This window comes from Lasiodiplodia theobromae (assembly GCF_012971845.1).
Source record: "Lasiodiplodia theobromae strain AM2As chromosome Unknown scaffold_19, whole genome shotgun sequence".
Lineage (NCBI taxonomy): Eukaryota > Fungi > Ascomycota > Dothideomycetes > Botryosphaeriales > Botryosphaeriaceae > Lasiodiplodia > Lasiodiplodia theobromae.
Genome location: NW_023336398.1, coordinates 99,307 through 120,830, shown reverse-complemented (window position 1 = coordinate 120,830; position 21,524 = coordinate 99,307). Strand labels below are relative to the sequence as shown.

At 53.9% G+C, this 21,524-nt stretch overlaps 4 protein-coding genes across 4 annotated transcripts; 2 read left to right on the top strand and 2 right to left on the bottom strand.

The window, feature by feature from the left end:
• Window positions 1-291: 291 nt before the first annotated feature.
• LTHEOB_6522 (uncharacterized protein) lies at window positions 292-3,211 on the top strand (the record flags this gene model as incomplete). The annotated part of the gene is made up of 2 exons (XM_035515788.1): window positions 292-468; window positions 521-3,211. The coding sequence occupies 2 exons, from the start codon at window positions 292-294 to the stop codon at window positions 3,209-3,211; spliced, it is 2,868 nt and encodes a 955-aa protein (XP_035372557.1).
• Window positions 3,212-4,438: 1,227 nt separating this feature from the next.
• LTHEOB_6521 (Carbohydrate-binding WSC domain-containing protein) lies at window positions 4,439-7,458 on the bottom strand (the record flags this gene model as incomplete). Its single annotated transcript, XM_035515787.1, has 4 exons — window positions 4,439-5,182; window positions 5,241-6,606; window positions 6,662-7,305; window positions 7,387-7,458. The coding sequence occupies 4 exons, from the start codon at window positions 7,456-7,458 to the stop codon at window positions 4,439-4,441; spliced, it is 2,826 nt and encodes a 941-aa protein (XP_035372556.1).
• A 3,169-nt stretch (window positions 7,459-10,627) lies between these two features.
• LTHEOB_6520 (Glycosyl hydrolase) lies at window positions 10,628-12,198 on the bottom strand (the record flags this gene model as incomplete). Its single annotated transcript, XM_035515786.1, has 5 exons — window positions 10,628-10,975; window positions 11,099-11,794; window positions 11,860-12,001; window positions 12,055-12,115; window positions 12,165-12,198. The coding sequence occupies 5 exons, from the start codon at window positions 12,196-12,198 to the stop codon at window positions 10,628-10,630; spliced, it is 1,281 nt and encodes a 426-aa protein (XP_035372555.1).
• A 1,637-nt stretch (window positions 12,199-13,835) lies between these two features.
• Window positions 13,836-17,960, top strand: LTHEOB_6519 (Glycosyltransferase family 2; the record flags this gene model as incomplete). The annotated part of the gene is made up of 9 exons (XM_035515784.1): window positions 13,836-13,880; window positions 14,297-14,755; window positions 14,806-15,141; window positions 15,196-15,243; window positions 15,293-15,328; window positions 15,385-15,469; window positions 15,520-15,607; window positions 15,659-17,225; window positions 17,757-17,960. 9 exons carry the CDS (start codon window positions 13,836-13,838, stop codon window positions 17,958-17,960), a joined length of 2,868 nt encoding a protein of 955 aa, XP_035372554.1.
• Window positions 17,961-21,524: the final 3,564 nt, after the last annotated feature.

The window sequence follows — 21,524 nt, the reverse complement described above, 5'->3', positions numbered from 1 at the left end:
AGGTGCAAAATTGCGGGGGTGGAAATGGTGACGAGGCAGCGTTGCGGGCTGACTTTCAAGCAGGCGCGCAACGCGTCGAGGTGACAGCCAGTGACGCGCCTGCCAATCGCGCGGGTCCGAGCGTCTGCGCCGGCTCAACCCCGGCGGTCGGAGAAATTGGCTCCGACAACTTTCTGTCCGTCGAGAACTTTTTGTGAAGCGCGCATTGCGACACGACCAGCACTGCGCCATTCTGCGCTCTCGCCGCCTCTTACACTCTGCCCGCTCGACTCTGCAGTCTGGCCACCAGCCATGTCGTCCGGCAAAGAATTGGAAACCCCCCACACCTTGGCGTCGCTGCCAAAGCCCATCGATCCCGTCAACGGCCGTACTCTCGCATCCACCGTTTACAGCTTGAGCGCCGCCCGGAAGAGAAAGAGGTCTGAGCTTGCTGTCAGCGTCGACGGAGATGGGATCAGCCTTTTTGACGTATGCTTAGCCCGGCCGTAGCCATGCTTTCTGGTGTTAACTTCTTCTTTAGGTCCAAGCACCACGCCTGATTACCTCCTATGCCCTTCCTCCCCAGTCCTCATTCACCGCACCTCCCTTCTCCGTGTACCTAAAGGCAAACAAGCAGCGTTCGGCAAAAAGATTCACATACGCGGCAGTCAAGGAAAGCTCCGGCAGTTCGCGGCACCAAATCCTTTGCTTCTCCGAAGAAATCCACACCACGCCTACTGGAAACCCGGATAAGACTGCTTACACCATACCACCTTCGTCTGGCAAAGTATTTTCGATCGACGCACTTCCATTGAAGCCTTCCGATGGCGCTAGCGAGGATACCCACGATATTCTTGTCCTCTTTGAGAATGGTCAGGTTGACTGTCTCTCCGCAAATCTCCAGACCGTGAAATGGTCCACGAATGTATTGGGCGCTTCCGACAAAGCGGTCGAGTTCTCCGCATACACAGACGCAGCTACGGCAAAGCGCGGGCTCTTCAAGAGTCGCGAAGATGCTATCGCGGCACTTGATCCTACCGGCGAAGCGGAATCTGAAACACTCTCCGCAACAACTTTATTGTGCTTGGTTGCGCGTCCTGCTGATGAGGAGTCGTTCCGCACCGACGGGCGCAGCTTGTACGTCTGTGCTGTTCGTCCAAAGACTACTGGCGGCATTACCATCAACAAGCCCACCGTTCAGAGTCTTCTCACACTCAACCTCCCTCGCTCGCATATCGACTCGCAAGCTGACTCTCAACCTTCTTACTCCCTTCATGTGTCCTCCGGCCTTCTCTACCAACTTGCTTCTGGCTCCATCGTCACTTATGACTTTTCCACCACTGTACCTCAGCTCAAGTCTGAGTTGACTGTGCCTGGTACACCTCTCCAAAACTTTGTCCGCGTTTCATCGTCCCTTCTCATGGCCGCGTCACCGATATCTTGCGCCCTCTATGACGTCAAGTATAACTCTGTGCAAGCCATCCTACCTCTTGGCTCCGAGAAGAACGAAGAATCTCAAAGCCGGAAGCGAAAGCAGCCCGTACTTGTGGACGCGCAATCCCCCTTGGTCCTCCTGCATTACGTAGCCGAGCTCGGTCTTGTGGTTGGCTTGGCAAACGACGAGCTCATTGGGCTTCAAGTCGGCGCAGAGGTTTCTTCAAAGAGAAGCAAGGTTCGGGGCGGTCTTTTGATTGACGCTATTGGCAAGGGTGTTGGACGCAAGCCCGCAAACCTGGACGCGCCTTCGACAGGTTCTCATCCGCTTGGAGTGTGCCTTCTTAATCCTGCCGATACTTCGAGTAAAGCATGGCATCGTACGCGCAAGCAGCTGGACGAGTTCATCACGGACGAGGATGTGAAGAATTTTGAGGAGACTTTTGCACAAGAAGTTGGCATTCAGCTTAGAGGAAAGAGCGCAGAAGAAGAGCAGACCAACGGAACTAAGGACGTCGAAATGGCCGATGGATCTAAGGTCGAAGAACCGAAGATGAACGGAGTTGATGAGGATGATGACCAAGCTCTCCCGGAGTGGGATTTCCCCGACACTCCGTGGGATATCAACTTACAGACGAAACGTCACAAGGCTGTCTACCTCTTGAGCAAGGTCTTTGACTTCTCATCAGCTAAGAGAGAGATAATAGCACACGACCTACCGAACACGCCCTTGAGGATACGATTTTTCCCGCCAAATGCGTTCCAATGGCTCATCTGGACTGGTTTCCTTACGACTGACATGATCAGGCAAGCTATGCGTCAAGAGTCCACTGGCCTGCAAACTATTTCCCCTGCGGATGTCATTGCGTCCATCCTCAACTTCGACCCCGGAATGCAGCTACTTTGCGATGTTCTGAGGGGCCATCCTGGCCTTGACGTTGACCTTGTCGTTCAGGCGATCAAGGCTTTGGTGAAGAGTCTTGAGACAGAGTCTTTCCCTGAGATAAAAGGACAGCTCACCAACCGCCCCGAGCAGAGTGAGAGCCGGGATGAAGAGTCGGCAGACAAAGAATTCGATGCCGAAGCCGATGCGGCAGCATGGGCACTCGCCCGAGCCGAGTCATTCGTGGACTCTGGAATCCTCATCCGCAGTCACTCCCTGCTGGAGGCATTGACGAAGCTCCACACCTTCCCCGCTCCCCTTGTCTCACAGACTCTCCGCAAATCCCTCACACATAAGGAGATCATCTTCCTCATCAACATTCTCCGCCTAGAGCTCCACGAGGGTGGTTGGATCAACACGTACTTGCAAGACGGCCCGCACGATTCCGCCGAGTTTGGCGATCCCTCCGACCGTGCCATCGCCATCATCGCCGACCTGCTTGGCTGTGCTCTAGATGCTATTGGCGCCGCCGGCTGGCTCACCTCCGGGAATGACGCCAAGGCTGACACCATCCAGGCGCTACGCATGGAGGTCTCTGCTGCACTTGAAGGTATCCACGAAGCCGCATTCATGAAGGGCCTGCTGAACGACTTCCTGCGCTTCGGCTGGAAGCGGAAGACCGTGCAGCATGGTCCTAGCGACAAGCGGGTGAAGGAGAAGGGCAAGCCGCTCACGCTTCAGCAGGCAGACGCCGCCGAGACGAGGATCTTGCCGCTGGGTTTCAAGGTGGAAGGCAGGGTTCAGGACTCGAAGGTGGGCTTGAACGGAGAAGTGAAGCCGTTGACGAAGAGAGAAATTGGTCACAAGATTAGCATGCGGGTGGGCAAGTATAGCTTTGAGAGGATTGATGTGTAGATGGTTGGTGGCTGTAGCAACAGTTGGATACCCTGGAAAATTTAGACGTGCGCACGCACCTGGTCACTCTGATGTCGATGTGTGCTCTCAACAAATTAAGGCAGGGCTAGTGTTTCTGCAGGTCTTGTTTACAGCATCACCGTGAATCGAAGATCCGCTACAACGTCGATCAGCACTGCGGATAAATTGGCTGCACTATGGCAGGCCACTTGTCTCCCCATGTTTGCTACACAGAGACCCGTCTTATCATCAAGCTAGACTTCCAGTGCTGCTTTGCTCTTAAGGGTGCAACACTTCCGGGCTTTCATCTGCCAGCGCCGAACAACCTCAAATTCTTTGTCCTCTCCGAACAATGCTATTGTTCAAGCAGGTTACTCCAAGAGGGTATCGTGTTTGAAAACTTCCCAATAACAACGCTGTTGTCCAACAAATAAACCCCTAACTTGGTTAATGCACAACTCTCGCTGCATAAGGAGTATAAAAACACACCATGAACCGGTAATTCGACCAGCATCCCCACCAACGCCCTTAACCTTCTCACCAGCAAACCCAAAGATCCACCACGATCGTAACCTTCCTCACAGAGAACGCTTAGCAACTTCAAACAAGCACAAGCACTTCCATCACCAAGCAAAATGGCCATCGTTGAATGCTGCCAGTGTGGCGCCGACAACTCGGCTGACACGTACTACAGCTGCAGCAACTGCGGTCACAGCACCAATGGCTGCTGCACCTGGATCGGCCAGCGCTTGATGAATCTGTACCAGTTCATCTTGAACAAGAAATCGTCCTAGAGGGTTAGGACTGACCCTTACGTACTCTGCCATTTCACCGCCCGACATAGGTGCGGCGCTTGTGCGCATTGAGGAGAAGGAGAAGTATGAGAAGTAGTGTAGCTAGATAGAAGAGAATATCGTCTTTCTATGCCATTTAAAGACCCGAGAAACAAGTGATGTTGTAAAAATTGACGTTGACTCACTCTCAAACCAACAGATTCCATGTATTGCAAAATTACCACCATCTGCTCGTCTTGCGTAGTGATTGCTAATGTACACAATAGCGTTCACTCACAGCAGCTCTAGAAGAAAAGACTGTATGACACAGAAAAATATGATATATGTGGTGTATCTCATATGTACTAACGAATAAAAATTACCATAAGGCGTAGATATCTTCCTCTCATATGTCTCCCCCACGAACTGGTGAATAGCATGCACAGCCCTTCCTCTAACCCCTCCTCGTCGCATTCGACGCAATCCTGCTCTCCGCCGCATTGGCCGTCGTCGGCAGCACCGCGCCCAAACCGGGCGTCGTGAAATCATCGTACGCCGGCCAATTGCCAAGCTGGGCCGGGTCGCCACCGATGCGCACCCACGTGGCGTGGCTGGGCGTCGGGCCGTCGAGGACGAACACCTGGAACCAACCAGGCGGGCAGACATACTTGCCGGGCGGAGCCGTCACGGTGCAGGTGGTGCCGCTGCACGACACCGCCGGGAAGATGGTGCGCTGGCCCATGCTGTTGCCGTGGGTCGAAGTGACGGCACCGAGCAAGGAGACGCGGATGTTGCCGGTGGTGGCGCTGGTGAGCGTAAATGTCACAGTGTCGCCGTAAGCCCAATCGTTCGAAGAGACGGTGAATGTGGGCCGGGCGGCGCCGGAGAGGACGTAGGGAGGCGTGAAGACCTCGACACGGTATTCCTGCGGGTAGCGTTCGTCCTGCGGGTCGGAACCGGAGACGACGACGCGACCATCGTCCATGAGGGTAGCTTCGCTGTGGTACATGCGAGCGACGGTCGTGTTGGCCATGACACTGAAGCGCTGGTGCAGTGGCTTTGAAGGGTCATAGAGGACAGCGTTGAGGTTAGGCCCGGTTGCGAGACCAAAGCCAGCCTCACCCCTCAAGGCGCCATTGAGGATCAGGTAGGTTCCATCAGGCAGGGCAGTCATACAAGAAATGACACGCTTGCTCGGCTGTATGGTAATCAGTATCAACCAAAAAGTCTTACAGAACATTGCAAGATCTACTCACCATACGCTCGATGGTCCAACCATCCTCTGGGGCATCCGGGGTCATGTGGACGCAGTTGTCAAGGCCGGGGGCTTGTCCAGGGGCAGAACCACCACAGATGAGCACCCTCAGGGGGTCAGTGTAAGGAGCATGCTGAGGGAAGAGAACAGCAGTGCCTTCGAAGGGATAAGTGCGGCCACCAAGGAAATTGTTCACTGCGCCAGGGATGTTGGGAAGCTCCTTGATCGTGGTGAGCGAGTTTTCGTCCAAGATGCGGGCCTCGTTGTAATACGAAATGAAGATACCACCGCTGGGTAGGACAGCGAGGAACGGGTAAGTGCTGTAAGGGTCCGTGCGGCGAAGGTAGTCGGCATCCACAAGATGGCCACCTGCGGGTCTAGGGAGGACTTCCATGTTCGGAACGGGCGGGCCATTGGAGCCATCCTCACCACCAACGACCAAGACAGAGCCGTTCGCCATAACCATTGCCGACGGATACCAGCGTCCAACTTGCAACGAAAGCTCTTGGACGTTTTCCTCCCAGTCATTGGAGCCGGGGGTCCCAGGAACACCGTCTGGCCAGTACAAACGGACGCCTTCCAGAGAATCCGCAGACCATCCACCCACGTTGAGCAGACGACCTGCTCTATCCGGGAGCGTGACTCCACCGGAACAGAAAACATCGGTCTTGACATGCATCGTCCTCCAGGCAGCATCGAAATCGTCTACAAGGGTAGGGTCCAGTTCGTATGCGCCGGTGCTGTTTGGCGGGCCAGTTCCGAACTTCTCGACGAAGACGACTTTACCGTTACGGGCAGGGATGCTAACAAGCGGAATTACCACTCCACCAATGAGGAGAGAGTATTCGCCCGCATCATTGCCCTCCGGGTAGTGCCAAACGTAGAGCGGATCGTCGTTACTCCACCTGTAGTAGCTAATGCGGTCTCCAGCACCGCAGATGTAGGTAGCGTTGCCAGAACATGACATGTTGCAGTCGGATTCATCTTGCAGCGTGGCACCAGCTGCATCAATGTCTGACGCATCACCGCAGAAACACTGGTTGCCGTATTCCATTCCACCGTGAGCGTAGCCATAGTCGGAGCACTGGCTGAGACAGTTTTCAGCAGTGTTGTTCTGCTCGAGGATGAGCTGATACGGGAAAGTTCGGGCGACGGCACTGTCCAGAAGACATCCAACATACTCCCAGTTACCTGGTAGACTAGTGTTCTGGGCGGCTGGGGGCTGATAAACCTGCAGGTCATCGTTGGACCAGATCGACAGTCTGTTGCCAGCACCGCACTTCTGCGACGAATCACCGGGACATGCCATGCTGCAGTCGCCAGCATCAGCCTCTGCGGCTCCATTGCGGAGAAAATTATCGCAGAAACTACAAAGTATTAGTCTCCAGGCCAGGAGAATACGCAAGAATTCAGTATACACACCATTGCACACCATATTCCATACCCGCAACCTTGTAGCCGAGATCAATGCACGTGTTAACGCAGCTTTCGACGGTTTGATCGGCATCGTCAGGCTGCAGATTGTTCATGGTCCTCGCATTGACATTGTCAACGTAGCATCCCTTCAGCTCCCAGCCAGCGGGTACGCTAGCGGAAGGGGCTCTGACCGTGGAGCTGGAAGCAGAGCCGGACGTGCTAGTAGACGCGCCGCCGCTAGGACCAGGGGTTGAAGATGCGGCGGCCGACGAGGATGCAGCAGATCCCTTGGCAACCAATACAGCTCCCCAGACGGCCGTGTTGGTGGAAATGCCACCGGCAGCAGACTTCAGATAGCAGGGACCGCCGTTCGCTCCGCCGGTGTAAGACACATCTTTGCAATTGGCAGTAGTGTCGCACGCGGCGATACAGGCTGCGAAATTGGCAACAGGATCTACGGTCTTGAGGTCATTGGCCACGCGGTCGATGCCGCATTCAATGAGGAAAGTGGAGCCACTGGCAAGCTGATAAGTGACGCCGTCTGAGCCCGGGCAAGCCGGAGCCGCGGTCGAAATAGCAGTTGAAGTGGGTGTAGCTTCTTGTCGCTTGTCGACATCAATGTAGCGTGCATCTGCCAAGAGCGTCGAGAACTGTATTACGCGCCCGCAAATTTAGCCATCAGCCGGAATAGGCACAACCAGGGGATCCGCTAGCACTCATGGGACACGTACCGACGATGCAAGCAAGAAAAAGTGAACAGACGAGCGCACCCAATTTAGAGGTGCATTCATTGATGGCGCCATTGCTGCGTTTTGCCTCCCCTGGAGCGGAGCCAAGGACTTGAACCGAGCAGCTCTAGCTGAGAAGCGAGAGGTAATCGAGCGTGCAGGAGCTGGCCAGAAGGGTGGAGCGGCACGGGGAGGGGCCGTGTTTATACGGCGGGCCCAGGACTGATAGCTGGGGCGATAGGATCTATCTAGCACAGGCGAAATGGATCCTAAGGCCCGAAGAGGAGCGTATCAGGCCAGGAACGAGCAGGCTGCGCTGTGCGAGCGAAGCAGAGCGGTGCTCTCCACCTCTCAGCAAAGTGGCGCTGACGGGCAGCGCAGCCCTGGGCCGAATTGGGATGCAGCAACGACATGCTCCCCCTGGCCAAGGGCTTGTCGTCTATCGAGTCAGCCGACATTTGGGGATGCAAGTGGGCTGTAGGGCTCTGAGGCGCAACACGAGGGCAACGGGGCGGCATGGCGTGGTAGCGGAAACGGGCATGACGGCAAGCGGGAGCTGGGGCCAGGCGACGCGATGGATCTGGATGGCGGTGGGATACGGAGGAGGATGATTAGAGGGACGCGGTTGAGCAACTGCGCCGCTCGCTTCCGTCCCGCCTTCCTTCCTGCACATCGCCGGGTACCAGACGGGCAACACCACCACTCAACCCCTCCCATCGCGGCTCTGCACGCGCTTCGCGCGCAATGCTACACCCGCCGTCTTCACGCATCACTGCTGCCTCCTTAAGGTTGCTGCCTCGCGATGACCTGCAGCTCCACCGACCGTTACACTCCTCGGCCGCGATTTAGGCTCAATTGGGGCATCCGCGCCGCCGTGCTCGTGCCCGTTCTCGCCGCCACGGCAGGGTTGTGCATGGCGGTGGCTGCCGCTGCCATCTCCAATGCGCACGCGGCGGGGCATCTGTTGATTGGGGGGCCAAGGCCGCCGTGCATCAACCGGCCGCTCCTGTTCGCCAGGCAGAGCAGGACACCTTCCCAGCTCGTAAAGACAGCCGCCTGCAGGGTCACCACGACTATCGAATTTCCGCTTTACTTCCTGCCAACCCCCGCTGCTTAATTTGGCTACAAAGCCCACGCCGGCTTCCGACTCGCCCTAGTAAGTGAGATCCTTCGCGCCAAACTTTTCTGACCGTTTCTTCATATCGCTTCGCCTGTTCCATTTTCCAGCCCAATATACAGCAAACAGTCGCCGCCTCGACCGGCCTAGGCGCCCATTACAGAGCTGCAGACGACGGAACATGGCGTTCACTGCTCGTATATCGTCTTCATCATTCCCCACCGGGCGTTCATCCTTCTGCCCACCTGTCCAGCGAGCACCTCCTCCACTTCGCCCACAAGCCCAGCTGAGGACGATTCAGGCTACGCCATTGTCAAGAACGGTGCTCCTTCAATTCTACCGGCGTAGCAATTCGCTATATTGAATTTTTCCTTTAGCTGCTCAAGCATCCTCCATTCAGCGCTCAACTTCACCGCTGCGGATCCTCCCGTGTCTGCCTGGATGTCATCAGCATGCAGAAGCGCAGCCGCGACCGCAAATGCTCCACCCAAGCGCGGAGAACCAAGCTGCCCCGGAACTATCGATATTGACCTTTCCTACAATTGTCTATCGACACATCAATGTCACTCCACCAGCTCCCCGACAATACTCACGCGGCTGCCTGGTATGGGGCGCGAAACGTTATGACAAGCAATTTCTCTGCCTCGTGTTTGCTGCACGTTTATCCAGCGCCCGTCAGCATTTAATCAAAAGCAGCTGCGTATCCGCGCGCATGCATGCGTGCATGCAGTAGGGCAGGTGTTTCTCCCCAATCCCGTCCTCTCCAGGCCCCACAGTCGCCCAATTACCCCTGCATTAATGCCACCCCAGGCAAAGCATGGTCGAGGTAAGTGGGGGATTTCGCACTCACTGCAATATTGTTGTCAAGATTTTTTTTTCTGGCTATCCTTCCCCACCTCGCCTCCCCTGACGTCCGTCGCTGTGGTCGACCGTTTTAGCGGAATAGACCGGGTCTAGACATAGCGTCGAAGGGCGTTGGAGCACGTAGCGCGGCGCCGGCCGGGCGCGCCGGTGCGCCCGGCATTTCCAGGGTTGCCACCGTCATGGTACCTAAGCTTGTCGCTAAGGTTGTCCGTCAGTTTTATGTTTTTGATCCGGCAGATCTTTTTGCATCTTTCGACGTCGCATTCATTAGTCTCTGTTCAAGGGTTCAAGGGCTAAGAACATGAGACGGCAAGCTCTTTCATGCCCATGCTTGCTAGTTCAGTATCCTCTGGATCGCATACTGCGTGCCCAGTGCGACAAACGGCAACGTTCAGCACGACCAAATATGCTCGCTTGCTCAAACATACTTGGCATACTCACACCGCGATAAAGTCTCGACGCACGCAACGGCGGTGAACTAACGATAAGAGGTAACAGACCCTTTTTGGGGGCCAACATGAAGCGATCGTGGCTTGCGGAGGATTATCGCCCTCCTTAATCATTTTTTTCTTTACTCGCGCCGGATTCTGCCACCTCCCCGGCGCTCTTGCGCGGGGTTGCCACATGGCTCGCCCACGATGCCGTGCAGGCGGTAAAAAGAAACGAAAAGGCTGCAAGGGAGCAGATAAGACTACGGAAATAGCAACAGCCCACTGCGGGTAGGCGCGCCGTGCCGAGATCCTGAAGGAATTCTTCTTACCATTTGGGCTCTTTCTTGCCATTGATGGATACATGGTCGCATGAGAGAGAGTTTGGGGGCCGTGGTTTGCCCTGCGGCTGAGCATCACATGCGCAGATGGTGCAGTAGCGGCAGGTACTGCCCTATGATGTGTTACCAGGGTGCATGAACTAAACACTAGGATGGGGGATAATGTCTCCTGATCGCAGCATGGGGACTGATACGGCACGAAGCGGATCCGCCGCTTGCGCGGATTCGATTGATTGATTGCGGGAGGGGATAGTGAAACTATATTGATTTTGTTGTGGAGGTGAAGCCACGGCAGCGACAACCCGAACTATCTCCACTGCGCGCTCCTAAGCGAGGGGAAGAAGCAAGAGGGTGCATTTGGATTATCGGATGCTCGTTTCAGAAAAAAGTCAAAGAGAAGTGAAAAGAACAAAGACCGCAAAACCATCAGCTCCGATCACCAACAGGAAGGTCGAAGCGAGGAAGTACTCATCCCCATCCCCTTTCTCGTACACTTAACACTTTCCCTGCCTCCACATCTTAACATTCCTCACCGTCATCCCCCTCTCAGTGCTATCCGGCCACGTGTGACGCCACAGCTCGCGGGCGTCGAAAAACTCTTTCGGGGCGTTAATGCTAGCGTCGACCCAGGGCTTGTTAGCGACGCCATCCTCGAAGAAGCCGTTGGTACCGCCGACAGCAACGTTCAGAATGAGGTAGAAGGACTGGTCAAAAGGCGTGTTCGCTCTTCCTGTCGCCGACCACGGATCGAAGAGGGCCGACTTGTTGATCTTTTTCTCGCCGAAGCCGCCGCGGTCCCACATGCGCTTATAGCCGTGGTTAAACTTGATGAAGAATACTTGCTGTTTGTTTCCGTCGAAGTCAGTGGACATATGCTAATATAGGAAGTGAAAGGTGATATATGGCTAGAGGAAGGGGTGGAAAAACAGTAGAAGAGAGAGGGAGGGAGTCAGGAGATGAGTTACCAAAAGCCGGCTATCCAGGTACGTAAACAGGTAGTCCTCGGTCCACTCGAGGCCGAACGTATGGAACCCCTCGGTGTAGTCCGTGCGGCGGACGTTGTGCTTGCCGCTGGTCTTGTAGAATGCATCGGCCTCGGGCAGCGGGCCCCAGTGCAGCGCGCTGATCACGCTGTCCCGGCCGTCCGGGTAGAAGTCGCCGTAGTTGCCTCTGCTCTCTGCAATGTCGATCTCGCCGCTGCGCGGCCACGCGCCGTACACGTCGGCGTCGGGCATCATCCAGATGGCCGGCCACAGCCAGGCGCCCTTGGGCATTTTGGCGACGACTTCGACCTTGCCGTATTGGATGGTCTTCTTGCCTTTGGTGTTGATGCGGGCGCTACGGACCGGGTTTATGATGGCGCCGGCGGTCACGTTGCTGCGGATGGAGCAGGAGTCAATGTCCAGACGCGGGTGCGTGCATGTGCCGTCTGTGGTGAGGTTCACGACGTATTTGTCGTACATCTGGTCGAGCGTGATATTCGTGCTTTCGGTGGTCAGGGTGGGCACGATGTGTAGACCTTCAGCATCGGTGAAGATATTCTTCGGATCGTCGGTGGTCCATTCGAAGGAACCGGTGCCGAACCCACCACGTTGAATCTCGAAGTTCCACGTGCTGTCGTCAATACCTGCACTGAAATCGTCCTCGTGCATGAGGCAAAACTATGTGGCACCAGGGTCAGAACTTCCCAGGAGCCGGGTTCCACCAGACCTGAATTTGTACGAACCTCTCCACTCATTACATTGATCCACGATAGGAAGCAGATGGCGCCACCAATGACAAATCCGAGCACGATGCCAGCCCAGAAGATGACCCTTTCCCATTCTCTTTTCGGAATTTTGTCCTGCAGCCATGGCTTCTCGTCATACCTGGCTACAGTCAACGACAAGGCAATAAGACACAGTTGTTTAAGCAGACTTACTCTCCTGGTATCAGCCGTGAGCTCTTGAACTTGCGTCGCCGAGTACCCTGAGCGTAAGAAACTATAAACAGTTAAATCAGCGCCCATTGAAGGTTGGCTTGACTCCGTACGCGGATACGAGGTCTGTGGCGCGGAAAGCGGCATCCTCTGGGAGCTGATGATACTTGTGCCACGGCTATGGGCACGGCTGAGGGCTGTTGGGGTTGCAAAAGGATTCTCTGAGGATTGCTGCCCGCTCGGCGACATCGGGAGGGAATGTTGATGCTCGTGTGGTCCTTCGCTTCGATGGACCGTGGCGGCTGAGCTCAGGTAATGGTAGGAATTCAATTCATGTGCCATTGTGAGTACTGGAAGATCACTTGGCACCAGATGATGAAAAGTAAAGGGGAGAAAAGGTAGAGGGCCAGAAGGGCATGATCCCACCTCGAGAATTCTAGACAATGTTGCGCAGGGCAGACCTCTGGCCCTTATGCACTGCCATGGATCACAATACGTGCGGCTCCTTGCACGTTCCGCGCGGGCCAATGTGGGCACGCGTCCCCTGTGTCAGCTGGATTATCAGTGAAGACCAGGTCATTGAGTGAAGGGTCGAAGATCCATATTTCAATGAGACCTGATTGCGGAAATGGCATGGATGAGCGGCTTAGAGGTAAAAGTCTCAAAAAAAAAAAAAAAAGCCCGGAGATGGTAAGCATTGCTAGGCGTGGCATATACCAACACTCGATTGCTTTCACACGAGTTGAGCAGCAGCTGGTCTGGATCATGGCCAGTGTCTTGTGCTGATATTAAAGGCAGCTATAGGTTTCGCGGGAGTGGATTGGTAAGATTAAAGTTCAAACGCCGTGGCGCGTGTTACTGTCCTGTCGTGGAACGGGTTGCTGCGTCGGTCCATTCAAACGGGCAGCCCCGATGGTCCTTGCACACAGAGCAGACGCCACGGCGCTGATTTCGTCCAGCTAGAGGCGTCGGCGGATTAGCCTCGCTGCAGAAACCCGAGACTGTCGCAAGATTGATCACCGTGCCATGGTTGCCAGCCCATGTTTATCGATCCGGTTGGCTGCAGACAAGCCACACGGCGCAATGGAGGAGAATCTGCAAGCATTTGACTGGACAGGCTGCCGAAGAGACTCAGGCGAAGAAGGAAGATGGGAATCCCCGGCTTTTTGAGTTCGGAAAGAGCCCGAGGGAGGCGTTCGTGGCGGAACCGAGACGCGTGCGATAGGTGGGAACGGCTAGGATCCTGCGTGTATGGCGAGACTTAATCGTCTGTCAAGATGAATCCCTGGATCTACAGGCGGAGTGGCGCACGGGATGATGGACGGAGAGAGAGTGAGGGGAGGAGGTGATGCAGGCGGGGACGGGAAGCCAACTGCGGCCCGAGCTTCAAGCGCAAACCTACGGCATCCGCTAGTGCTCTCACCCGCGCCGCCTCGTCAACTATCTCACCAGACATTCTTTTTGGTTTACCGAGGTGACCTCACCACAGCCGAGCGATTACACGCATCGCACTGACGCTCGCACGATGAGAACGAGGAAGCCGTTGCCCGTCAGATGCACGCTTGCCTCTTGTACAGCATCCTGTCTCCCCGCTCGCCATATGGCATCACCATGCGTAACTGCTCTACGTGGGTTGAGTTTCTGTGCTCAAGCCTGTGCGACACAAAATCCTCGTCTAGGATCCTGGGGCTGAACCCTGGAGCCTTGCCTTTTCGAGAAAATCCCCCGTCAGAGGTCTTTGCCGTCAATTACTTCACACACCTTTATGCAGAACTCCCAGCGCCATGATCTTCGAATCCACTTTCGGATTCCACCGCCACATTGTCCAGGTCTTAGTCATTTACGGAGTAGAGCACGGGAGCCCCTTTCGCCACCATGAGCGTGGTATTATATTCCAACCATTCATTACTTGTGCTTCTACTGTCCCACGCCGAGTCGCCCTTCTCGTTTGCTCAGTTCTGCTTTCGTTTGCGTTCTGTCAATAACCCACTCTCTTTTCGCACACTCTTTATTACGCTCGCTTTCAATGGCTTCGCTGAAGCCCACTGATTTTGCTTTCGAGTTCCCACGCCGTTCTTCGGCTCCAGATGCAGCATCTCCCAGTGCACCACCCCTCGTTTTAGATGCGAGGCCAAGCACGGCTACCTCAAGCATCATATCAAGCCGTTCAGGAGGCCAAGACAGACATGCAGCAGTGAGTGCTTTCCGCTCCCTGGCTACAATCCGTCACTGACAAGAAAGCCAGGCTGCGAAATACTTGCACAGGAAATGTGTCCAGCAAAAGTGGCTAGAACCGGCTGAGGATGAGTTCGGCATCATCGAAGGTAGCGCTGAAAGCCTCGGAATCCTTCTTCGGCGGCCCGATGGTAGCTACACCGCTGAACCCATGTTCGTCAGCCCGCAAGTTGTCAGGGCAGCCGAAGTACTTGGTATCACAGTAGCCTTCACCATGTCATCTGACATCGTTGGCCAAATTCTCCACCAGACTCCGCCTCTTCAAACCGAAATTTCCCTCGATTCGCGCAGAGCAGCAGTCTTGCCAATCATAGATTCCGTCAAAGATATCGGTTCAGGGAGGGTAGCAGTCAATAGAGACTCCTGCATGTGTCTCTGTCGCAATGAGCGTCTCCTCCTTCTTTGGAGTAGCTCCGTGCACGGAATTGTCACCCACGGTACAGACATCGAGGCCCGTTTGTTCGGCTTGGTAAGCTTCCCGCTTGAACTGTTCAATGCCTGAGACTAAACAATATTTAGGTATGGGAAGCTCAGATGCCTGCACCTCTGATGCCTGCCGCTCCTCGTGAAATCGCCGCAAGTAGAGGAAGTTCCGTCTACCCTGATGAGCCGCAACCGCCATATTTCCCTACAGCGGCAATCGTGGACTCGGGTGCCAGTACACCACGTCTTCTCGATGAGAAGAGAAGGGTCATTGACACTGCTCTCGAGCGCGAGGATCAAGGAGACAAGTTTTTTGACCCTGAACGGGATGGGCTGGAGGTGCCCAAAAGACCGTTCCTCCTCACTCACGCAGTGATCGTTGGCCTAGCCATGATCCTTGTCGTGGTCGTCGAGATGGCCTGCGTTGCAAAAGTAGGTGAATGTTGCGCATTCCCGTGCTTTCTCCATGGTCGCTAATCCACGAAGCTTTTGTCCGAAGTTCGATACGACGGAAACTACATGCGCTTTGCACTGGTAAGATCCGCAACACACTGGGCTCGTCAACAACTGACGTTCGATCAAGCTTGCGACGGTCCCGCTCTTTGCGAGCTTCTCACTGGTGAGCAATATGGCGCACGTCAGCATGCATGGGTGACTTACGCTCGCTTATCTCAGTTCTTCATGATCGTCATCACTGGATCGATCTTCCAGCTCTTCGGCCCCTTGTCTGGCGTTCAAGGAAATAGCATGTTTTATTCCGGTATTTGGTACCTGCAAGCTTCCGAAGCTCTCACTAATTCCGGAGCATAGCCAAAGCACCGAAGCTTGGAAGACATGCCGACTACGAGTTGCCCCATGTAACAATCCAAATGCCTGTCTACAAGGAGGGACTAAAAGGGTACGAAATACGCCGCTACATGCAGAAAGTAAGACCGCTAACCCACTGCAGTGTCATTATTCCGACCGTCGAATCTTTATTGAAAGCAGTCAAGCACTACGAAGACCATGGTGGCACAGCATCTATCTATGTCAACGATGATGGCATGCGACTTGTCAAGGAAGACCTGCAAGAGGCTCGCAAAGCCTTTTACGAACTCAACGACATCGGCTGGTGCGCCCGGCCGAAGCAAAACGACAACCCTGATACATCCAAAGGCGAAATCCATTTCGTTCGTAAAGGCCAGTTCAAGAAGGCCTCTAATATGAACTACTGTCTGGACTTCTCGTTACGCGTTGAGGACGAGCTCCAACAGATGGTGGATGCGATGTGCGCGGAGCGATGCTGCACTCAGGAAGATTTGTCCATCGAAGAAGAGACCGATCTGTACGAGAGGGCTCACAACGCTATCGTCGAAAAGGATCAAGGCCGCACATGGGCGGGTGGGAACGTGCGTCTCGGAGAGATCATTCTTATCATCGACTCTGACACCCGCGTTCCTGAAGACTGTTTGCTCTATGGAGCACTTGAGATGCACGAATCCCCTGAAGTTGCGCTCCTGCAACATGCTTCCGGTATCCTCCAGGTCGTCAACAATGTCTTTGAAAACGGCATCACGTACTTCACGAACCTCATCTACACGAGCATCCAATTCGCCGTTGGGAACGGCGACTGCGCTCCTTTCGTTGGACATAACACCTTCATCCGCTGGAAAGCCATTCAAAGCATCTCTTGGTTCGATGAGGAGGACCAGATGACCAAGTTCTGGTCTGACAGCCACGTCTCTGAAGACTTCGACGTTTCGCTGCGCTTGCAGATGAACAATTTCCTCGTCCGCCTGGCCACGTACCACTCCGGGGGCTTCAAAGAGGGCGTCTCGCTCACCGTTTACGATGAGCTGGCGCGGTGGGAAAAGTACGCTTACGGCTGCAACGAGCTCGTCTTCCACCCACTCATCCGCTGGCCTACCCACGGGCCCCTCACGCCACTCTTCCGGCGCTTCCTCTGCTCCAACATCAAGATCACGTCCAAGGTGACCATCCTCGCCTACATTGGCACATACTACGCCATCGCGTCCGCGATCCCGCTCACGCTGGCCAACTACCTGCTCGTGGGCTGGAGCGGCGCCGACGTCGACCAGTTCTACCTGACGTCGTGGGAGATCTTTGTCGGCATGGCCTTCGTCTTCAACGTCCTCAGCCCGCTCGGCTACGCCATGCTGCGGCACCGCCTGGGCCAGGCCACCTTCTTCGCCGCGCTGCTCGAGACGGCCAAGTGGACACCCATGTTCCTGCTCTTCTTCGGCGGCATCTCGTACCACCTCGCCAAAGCCATCCTGTGCCACTTCCTGGGCATCCGCATGGAGTGGACCACGACGGCCAAGGAGCTGACCGACAGCGGCTTCCGTGCCGGTCTGGACAGGATTGTGCGTGACTTCAAGTACATGTATGCATTTTGCGTCGTCGTGGCTGGGGGAATGGTGTATTTGGCTTGCTATGCGCCGCGCGGCTGGCGCATTGAAGACTTTGCGGCCATTGTGCCGGTTGCGAACCAGATTGGGTGCCATGCACTGCTGCCTGTAAGTGTCTTCCCTTCTTAAAGTCATGCGCTTTTGGGAATGTGGTGCTAATTCGTTGTCTTGCAGTTCGCACTTGGCTTGTTCTAAGCTTCGGGGTTGACGAAATCTACTCCAAAAAGAATTGCCCTAATTGGGAGACACTGATTTATGATTTCTCCATTTCCTCTTATTCTTCCTTTTAATTTCATGTCGCGATGCGTTGCACGCTCTTTAAGTCTTGTAATTGTGAGCTTTTAATCCCCCAACTTTATTTCATCGAAGTTCTTACCTGAGGATAGGTAGAAAAAGGCGATCAATATGGGCTAGTAGAATATGGAATGTACTGTCACTTTCGAATGATGTATGGATTCAAGAGTGCCTGAGTAAGCTTTGATTCTGTCTCTGCAGCGAACCAAATATCATCTTGAAGAACCATTCGAACAACAGCAAAAGGATACGGAATTAAAGCGAAACTCAGATCCCAAATAGAGACAAGAGAAATTCACACCCCATGGGCCCAGCATACTGCCATCTGGTCTCATCTTCCTCCAGACCTATGCCCAGGTCCACGACGTCCCGCACTTCGTCTTCATCTGGTTTGTTATCGACGCTCCAGTACTCATGCATACGTTCCCTCCAGTAGCCTTTGATGAAATCGAAGATTGGGACTCCATGTTCATCGAACTTAGTAACGAATTCACCTACAAGCACCTCCAATTCCTCAATCAACTCCCTTTCCTCTGTTCGAATCTCTAGAGCCTCCTCCGGTGCAACGGTTTCCAGAATGCAGCTTCGTGGCTCCTGCTTTGCTTGACAGCAAGTGTGAGATAATCCCAGCTGCGTGAAAGTCAAGCTTCGGATTATATCGGCAACCGGCTGTGGGGAGCCTTGAGTATGCTCGAAGGATAGAGCCAGTCTGCTGACCACTCTCTCCAAGAACTGTAGGTGCGGTCCAATCCCCGGTGCTTCGTGGGCATGTCGCAATATTATGCTGATTGCGGTGCACCCTGATAGCGAGCAAGCACAGTTGCATCTGTCTCGGCGCTGAAATCCTTCTTTGATACTGTCAATTGCGCATGAACTGATGCTTGGAGGAATATCCATGTCGTTTAGTTTCCCAAGTTTGGAAATCCTATCGAGGGCATGGAAAAGAGCATAGGGCGCGTTCCACTTCGGGTTATAGAACAGTCTTGCGCCTTTCTCGACGAACCAGACTAGCAGCTCAAAGTATCGAGCGCACATGACAGGGGTTTCACCTCTGCTATTGGGGCAGTCGATATCTCTGAGTCCAGTCTGATAAGCTGCCTCAGCTCTTTCGACTGTCAAGTAAGGGTCGTGGTATACGGTCCCTTCGCTGTGCTCGAAGGTTGACTGGATGGATTCATTGACCTGAATTCCCAGAGACTGCAATGCGTCCCCAACTTGCGCTGCTTTTCCATCCACAACCTCTGTGTCATCCAGCTGCAATTCTCTTATCGTTTCCTCTGGTAAGGATTCGTAAGCCATTTGTCGGAGGAGAATACGTCTGGAACGCAAGGCCTCCATGCAGGCCCGATAAGCTTGCAACGAAATGCCGGAATGCAAAGATGTGGGGAAATCGCATCCAGCCTCTAGCAGAACCCGCAAAGATTCCACGTTCTTGAGCCCCAGAGCGCATTCAACCACATCAGACAGATGTTCGGGTCTCGCATCTGCGATGGCTCCCATGAGCAATCGCAAACCTTGTACCCAGTCGACGGCTACATATAGAGGCATATCTTGAGGCTTGTTTCCTCCAAATAACCCCTTGTTCGCTAAGCTGGGGTCTTTAGAAAGGCATTCAGCTAAATCATCCTCTGACTGTAACACGATGGCCTGAATTATTGGGGAGAATTCGAAGTCTGCTTCCGTCAGAATCGAGCGTTCCAAAACGGTATGTTTCGCATACCTTCGTGAAATGCTGATCGAAGATGTTCCGGAGCATACCGGTGGTTGATACAAGCTTCGGGATGCCCGGCGAAATATCCACCAGCTTCCAGAAATACTTCCATGTTTCTCACATGGGCGATGATTTGGGGGTTGTGAAGGGTTTGCAGTTGGGTGTATCTTGACAAAACGGTACTACCAAGATTCAGCAAATGAATGACCTGATACTTCCGAAATACCCCCTACCTTCCAGACTCATCGAGAGTATTCACCGGAACCCTCAAAGACAACAACCTCGTGAAAAATTGAGCCAGCGCATGCTCGATCACCGAAGTGTCGCTCGTATTCCCGGAGAAATCGATGATTGAAAATGTTTTCTGGATCATGTTGGCTATATACTTGCTTGCTTCGGGAAAACTTACGTGGAGTAAGGAGTTTCCATGCTCATCTAATTCTTCAGGTCGCGCCTCTCCGCTGTTGAATATCCGCTGCAGATCACGGTAGCCGCGATCAAGATGCTTATCAAACTTGATTTGGTCACGTTTTGACACAGGCATCCATCCGATGCCGATGCCGGCTGGTTCGGGATAGAAGCCCCTGATATTGGAGATAACCCTGAAAGCCGGAGAGTCACTCCGTCTCAACCCACGTTGGAGAAGCAGAGGGCTGATAGATAATGCACCAGCACCGTAGCTGACTGACATTCCAACCTGTATGGCGGCTCGAAGGTGCCGATCCGAAACCGCAAAGCCGATGTTATCTGTTCGCTCGAGGTAGGACCATTGCGGACATGATCGCCGGTGCGGAAGAGAGGAGTTGTAGAAAGCGCTCAAAGGCCCGATACTCACTTTTATTCCGGTCAACATCGTCCCGTCGCCACACGTACAAATCTTTGCTCGACGGCGAGAACGACCGGATCTATCGTGTATCTCGAGTTCAGAGTTGGTCTGTTCGCGTCCCCTTGTATTCCGCGCAACTGCCTCATCACATTTAGCCTCCAGAAAACTCGGTTTCGACAAAAGCTGGAGCATTTCCTGCCGAAACTGTGTCTGCTGTTCGGCTATCTGCTGGGTCTCGCCCAGTATGGATCTTTCGATCCGTGGTATTGTTTCTACCCCAGCAGCGATGTTCAGGAGTGTGCGTGAGAGATCAATACTGCTGTCTTGGGCATTTTGGCTGATTCTCTCAAGGGCCGCTCGAATGTCGCACAGGTCGTGAGATGTTGATTTGCCATCCTGAACGTGAATTTCTCTACAAGAGAAGTTAGTTTATTGCATTGTTCTGTGAAATCCAAAAGTGCGAACTCACAGAAGCAAAATGTGCAGAAGAGTCGTTAGGTTGCGCTGAAGGTGATTTGCCGTGTCCTTCAACTCCCCAAGCTTTCTCTTCTTGAAGGGATAGCGTAAGCGCTGTGCCAACTCTGGGAGCTTTGTGGATTGTGGTTTGGAACCTTGTGCGAGACGGCATGATGCGATGTAAGCTTCGAGGTCCTGAATGGCATTCTCGCATAGGTTGACGCTGCTATTCGCTTCGGACAGCGCGTTCGGGCTCGGATCAGAGAGATCTTGCAGTGTTAGACGGAGGGACTGAAGAGCGCCCATGAATTCATGAGCTCTTGCTGCTGCCTGATCAAGGTCTGATTCGTACGACCTCCAGTCTTGGTAGAAGGAGAGTAATCTTTTGCAGATGGCGATCCCGATGGATACCACTCCAACGGCACTCCCCGTCACCGAAAAAGGGTCGCTCATGTCCGGTGGGACTGGGTGCAGGAAACCTCGAAGGAGTTGGACGAAGGCCTAAACCTGGGAGAGCAGGTCAAGAGTCAGAATCCGGAAGGCCTTCCTACACTGAATCTTGCCAACCCCGCCTGATCAGTGAATAACATGTGAGGGAATCATTGGTTGTGAAAACGCCTATTCTCAGTCAGCTTTGCGCCACTGTGCAGGTGTGGCAATAGGTAAAGGCCTATCATGCCTTGAGCCCCCTCAAAAAAAAGCAAATACTTATCGAGAACTCCACTTGGTTCTTGCATAATGAACGCTCACAGGTATTTTCGTGGTAATCTCATGTGTTCTTGCAGTGAAACAAACATTAGTCCATCGTTCTTCCACAGATCTGGTCTTGCCCTGGGATCATGGTCTTTTTATCCCCCTTCTACACCTTCCTAAACCGCGCTTCACAACGTGACTATCTTGTCAATGGAACGATAAATAACCTGACGGATATAGGAGAAGACAGGATATGGATATTAAGAATTGAGCAACTCTACCTCTCTGACGAAGAGTGCTGGTACGCTTATGTGCGCCTTCTTGTTACTTGTACTGGTTACGCTGAAGAGGGGAATCAGGAAAAACTAAACCTATTAATAAATATGGCGAACCTTCTCCTTCTTCGATCCGTATAATGGCTCACTTT